Raw genomic sequence first — 6,000 nt, forward strand, 5'->3', positions numbered from 1 at the left:
TCCTGTTGCAACGCAGCAGCAAGTTCTTGGACATTGGCAGGACGCTGTTGACGTTGACGTAACCTCTGTCCAAGCATGTCCCAGACATGCTCGATGGGGGAGAGGTCAGGACTCAGTGCTGGCCAAGGTAATGTGGTGATGTTCTGTTGTTGGAGGTAACCTGTAACGGTCCTGGCCCTGTGACATCTTGCGTTGTCATCCTGGAAGATGAAACGGCGGCCATGACGTCGTGCGAACGGCACAACATGGACTGCCAAGATGTTGTCCCGGTAGTACTGGCCTGTAACACGCCCTGCAACAACATGTAAAGCCGTTCTTCCAGCAACAGTGATGCCTCCCCACACCATAACAGAACCACCCCCAAATCGATCATGTCTGATGACGTTAACGTCTTGGAAGCGCTCGTTTCGACGACGCCACACCCTCCTACGTCTGTCCAAAAAATCAACAGTGAACCTTGACTCATCTGAAAACATCACATTGCTCCAGCGTCGATTATCCCAGTGTTGACGATCCCTACACCAACGACGTCTTGCCTGAATGTGATGATCTCTCAAACAAGGGATCACGCGAGGACGTCGGGCGCGAAGGTGACCCCTATGCAGTCGATTCCGAATTGTCTGGCCACTCACTCTCACACCAGTGTCTGTTTGAAGACGAGCGCTGATCTGATTTGCTGTGATGACACGATTTCTCAAGGCCAAGGTACGGATAAATCGATCCTGGGCTTGAGTTGTCGCCCTTGGTCGACCTGAGCGTGGTCTGTCCTGTACAGATTGTGTATCACGGTATCTGGACCATAGCCTGCTTATGACAGACTGAGAAACATTCATCGTCCGCGCCACAACCGCCTGTGTTGTGCCGATCTGTAGCATGCCAAGGGCACGTAACCTTTCATTTTGGGTAAGCCGACGCATATCAAAATTTGTTTTCTGGTCACTAAAACAATTAAACTGATGTTTCCACCCTGGAATTCAATGCCACAATGACTGTAACATTCAAAGTCAGAGTCGTGCAAATCTTGGGTTGGACCCCCATGATGATCCCAAGCATCACCTGCATTCCATGCGGTAGCTATTGGTGCGTTTGGGCGTCACATGTAACTGGAAATGTTTCTTCTGTTAGGTTCTATAGTGACTTTTTTCGTAGTCATTTGCATATTTTAGTATTATGCCCCCAAAATCAAATATCCCCTACTTTTTTTGAATAGTATATTAGTATAGTTTAACAGTGTTGATATAATTTCCACCCATTCCACTACAATGCCTTGTGATTATCATCACAACTATTGCTTTGTATTACGATTATAGTCACGACACAATGAACATTCAGGACACAAATTAACAAAAAAAAACCCCTTAGATATTAAATAGATTATATGTTTGCATTTTAATCAAGCATGACTTGAATATTTTGTTGGTATTTGTAAGAATATCGCCCTCTATAAAGTGTACTGTGATAAATGATTTAACGTGTCAGCACTAATTTCATTTAATATACCGCCCATTCATAGCAGCGTCATAAAATCTGCATTAAAAAGAGATGTCTAATGAAAACTTATCAAATAACTCTTTTTTGATAAGAATGTAAAATAGCACTTGGTATTTGATGTCGCCCCCCGCACTCCTCCCCTCTACCCATATTGTTATTTCATTGGATTTTATATGTAATTTTGGTATGTGAGATGACAGTCTTCCTTCATTCAACATTTTACATGTATGTTTATGGATAAATCCGATGTTGAGAAATAATGGATTGGATTTTCTTATAATATTTATTTACCGGTATTTAAAATTCGAAAATAATCAGACATCAATCATATCAAGCGAGAAGATCAATCAAATTTAATGCATGATTTTACATTAACAACTTTTACGTACATGTAGGTCACCTTCAAGGTCAGACCCTCTGTCCTGCACCACTGACAAGGGGAAACCACACCGTAAAATACAGATGAACTTTCTCGACCAACACCAGGAGTGAACAAGTGACCTCCAGGCTAGAGAGCCAGCATCTTACCCTCTTAGCTACCGTGGCTCCTGTTTGTTTACATATACCCATTATCTGTTTATTTGTGTATCATTGCTTGATAAAGAGTATTTCATAGAACTGTGTAATATAATTTTAGAAATATAATCTGTGATGTATATGAATAATGAATGCCATTGGTATAAATATAGACTGTATAAAGTGGGAACTGGGAATTATTGATTATATCTTTTCGAAGATTCATTGCATGTAATTATGCAAACCCAAGACTTCAAGGAAGTAGTTGTCACATAGCCATTTGAATTTGAATAGTTTTTAAAGGTTATTTCAACTGATATATTAGTATATACATGTATTATGTGATGTCAATTAAAACTAATGTTATTTGATTCATCCTTTGTCTTCAATAAAATATTAATGGATATTTATTCAATGATACCAGCTTTTATTCAAATTACCCTCTTGGATTTGCAATACAATGTAATACATGCATAAAGATCAAATATACAGTCAAAGATTCAAATCGATCAAGTTATCGCCTTTTGAAGTTACAATTATTCGCTATCATTTGAAGTTAATAAATTTTGATATTACAAATATTGCCAAAGTCAAAGTGGGGCATGGACAGGTATAATTTGTATTTGCTAATTAATTTGAAATGTATGAATACATTTATTACAACATTTTACTGCAGTTCACATAATGCCAGTTTTTTTCTAATGTCCTGTATTGAAGGAGGAACAATAATAACACTACCGGTGCAATTCTATTAGGCCCAAGCTATTTTTCTATACATGTACTTTAAGACAAAGGAAATAAATTGATGAAAATTTGAATAAATTGACATGGTTATCATTCTGTTTGAATATCACATGTATAAATTACTATGCACAGATCATAAAACTTTCAAAAGCATTATCAAGTATGAATAATTCATTATACATGTACATGTATGTGCTCTGTTGTACCATAATAATGTATAATTTTAGTTTGTACAAAGATTTCTTCACATTTCAAGCAGTCTTTATGGAGACAGTGACAGCCGAAGCATACCGTATATGGATTTCGTAGAGATGACTAATTTTTGTACTTTTTAAAGGATACCTTTCAAGGCTATCAAAGTTGGGTGGAATGAAGGAGACAGGTTCTAGACACCATTATCTGCTTGTGTTAAAGGATATATCAGCATCATTATTTTTGGATCTGTTCTTATAATGAAATTTCAATCCGCCTTACTGTTCTTTTAAGTCATAAATAAAGGACAAAATAAAAAAATAATATTTACTCTTTAAATGTTGGTCTGTCTAAATGAATTGAATGTACGCCTTCCATTTCACCCACACGAGCTTGGAATTTAGAAAACTTCTCCATTGTTTCCTTCAACCTGGGGTCTGTTTCACGTAATCCTGATGCTCGAAGCTCCTAAACAAACAAACCAATAAAGATAAAATTGGTTTCTTGGGCAGTGAATTGTCATCCAATTTCATTAATTGAATTTCTTCTTTCCTCCATGAAGGTTTCTGTAATCCACGTTAAATACTGACAAAGAAGCAATCATCTTGTCAATATTTTGGATATTTTGAGTTCAACATGTTTAATTGGATTTCACTATGGTCAGTTCTCCAATGCTGGAGAAGAGAATTTTGCCCAAGCAGTGTTGTTCCCACCGTGTACACCAATTTGAACACGGTAGGGTGATGATTTTTCGTCAGTACAAAATATTAATTAATTTGCAAGACTGTAATTTAATGAACAGTTACATGTACATACCCCTTTAAATTTTGCGATGGAAAGATAGCCTTCCGAATCACACAGTGAATCAAATATTCTATCTTCAACATCTTCAGCTCTCCAATACTTCCCACTATAAAATAAAAACCTAGAAATGCCAACAAACAAATCCAGGATTTATTTAAAGGCATTAGTATTAGTAGCAAGCCACCAGAAAAAACGGTTATTTATTTATTGATTATAGTGAGCACTGGTTATTGATTATAGTGAGCGCTGGTTATACACGTACATACATGTAGTGAGTGCTGGTTATTGATTTTAGTCAACTATTGATTATGGTGAGCCACTGGGTTATTGATTATAGTCAATCATTCATTATGGTGAGCCACTGGGTTATTGATTACAGTCAACTATTGATTATGGTCAGTTAATGATTATTGGAAAAGGAATGGTGTTTCATGTCTCGTAAAAACAACATCTGGTCATTGAGAGACATCACAAATTTTAATATCAATGGATATACTGTATGCAATTTTGACAAGAAAGCAGATATTCTCAATTTTTCCTGCCATCTGAATGACTTGGAATTTACATTACATGTACATCCATTTGCAAATTTTGTCTGCTAATAATAAGTCAGGGTTATAAAATATTAATATGAATAAGATAAGTGCAGTAACAAGTAAATTGTCATAACTTCTTGTGAACTGTGCATTGTGCAAAAGTAATAAAATATGACTCATCTTTTCTTTTTACCAAATATATATGTAGTATACAATCAAAACTACATACATGTATCAATTAGTTTAAACTGACAATATCAGTTACATATTATGCGCAGAATCAGTCTCTGGTCAACTTTATGAAAAACATATAACGGCCTTGTTGGTATAATTTAAACAAAACATGCATATAATGTGAAATATCTACGTTAATTTATCAAGCCACTGAATGAATGAAAAAGGGGTTTAATATTCAACTAGGATTTTGGTAGTAGAGCCCTGCTGTAAGTCTTCATTACTAAAGTAACTAGGGTTTTGGGGGCTTTAAACTAAGGAACAAATATTTGAAGATTAATATAATTGGGGGGGGGGGGGTATCTTTATAATCTCTGGGATGATATACCAAACAAATATATATTATTACATGATAGTACATACCTACTATTTGGATCTGGCAAGTTACTATTAAATCTTATGGGGCAATGTCGTGCATTCTTGAGACCCCTGGATCTTCTGTCATTTGCCAAACATACTATGGTCCTCACAAACTTAGAATCATTCACAGATAATTTGTTACTTAAAATATAGTAGGGTTTAAAATGTCTTGGAAACAATCGATGCATTCCTATGGAATAATATCAGCTATTTATTTAAATAAAAGCTATACAATTTCCTTTTTTCAATTCTGTATATATTGTTTTAAATGATTGAGATAGACTCTTTTTTAGTTGTTCTCGATCGGGATACGCACGTATCGCGAGATGTACGCGTAATATACTACTAGTAAAGTAGGCTAATAACAACTCAATTCCTTCCTTGTTCTCTATGATCTGCTAACTCATCTACCATTAAATACTAATTTTACACACTTGTTGGTGGGCTTTGCGGTGAATGGTAAATTTAGACAAAACCTGAGTAACAGCTCGCGAATTCATTGACTTCGAGTCTAAAATACCGTCACTATCTGCTAAATTAAGTACCGGTACGAGCCTACATGTACATTCCGTTAAAACCGGTCGATAAATCCTGCTAGATCTGGGTCCAGTTAGCAACCTTCAAACGTCCTTTCTTTAAACAATATTTTTCTTTTTGTGGCGAACTTCCAGATATGGCGTTGTAACAGTCATTGTGGACTATATTTCATTCATAACTTGGGAGTAAATCCCTCTGTTTTTGACCACTGTTGACAAAATATCTGTCATACGTTTATTTGCACATGGCTACTACACTCGGATATAAATAAATCTATGCCACGTGCCAAATCCTTTGCTTTTCATTGGCAGGTAAAGACACACCTCCAGAAACAAAACAATTTGTCTCACCACAATCAATGACTCTCCGAAGAATACCGTACGAGTACCGTTTGCTCGATTGACCAGTCTCTCAACATCTCACCTCAAGTAGGTTAGTGGGTTAAAAAAACAACAACCAAAGATCGATATCAAAATGAAAGAATAGTACATTTCTATTAACATGCTAAACCTTTTCCTTTGGGTTTCTTTTTTGTCGTTGAGTTTAGACTTCACTCGCATTTAAAATAAGTATTCCAACCAGTAAT

At 36.1% G+C, this 6,000-nt stretch overlaps 1 protein-coding gene across 3 annotated transcripts in view; it reads right to left on the reverse strand.

The window, feature by feature from the left end:
• The window catches only part of LOC126808884 (glutaminase kidney isoform, mitochondrial), a 29,798-nt gene extending 24,129 nt beyond the window's left edge, over positions 1–5,669 (reverse strand). For 2 of the 3 annotated variants that reach the window (XM_056098632.1, XM_056098635.1), the window contains exons 1-3: positions 4,881–5,669; positions 3,760–3,868; positions 3,275–3,411 (exon numbers count right to left, since the gene is read on the reverse strand). In XM_056098632.1, coding sequence (XP_055954607.1) covers positions 3,275–3,411; positions 3,760–3,868; positions 4,881–5,065 — 431 coding nt within the window. In that variant the 5' untranslated portion in view covers positions 5,066–5,669. The remainder of the gene's footprint in view (positions 1–3,274; positions 3,412–3,759; positions 3,869–4,880) is intronic. The other variant, XM_056098634.1, reaches the window with a different exon arrangement.
• Positions 5,670–6,000: the final 331 nt, after the last annotated feature.

This window comes from Patella vulgata, chromosome 1 (genome assembly GCF_932274485.2).
Source record: "Patella vulgata chromosome 1, xgPatVulg1.2, whole genome shotgun sequence".
NCBI lineage: Eukaryota > Metazoa > Mollusca > Gastropoda > Patellidae > Patella > Patella vulgata.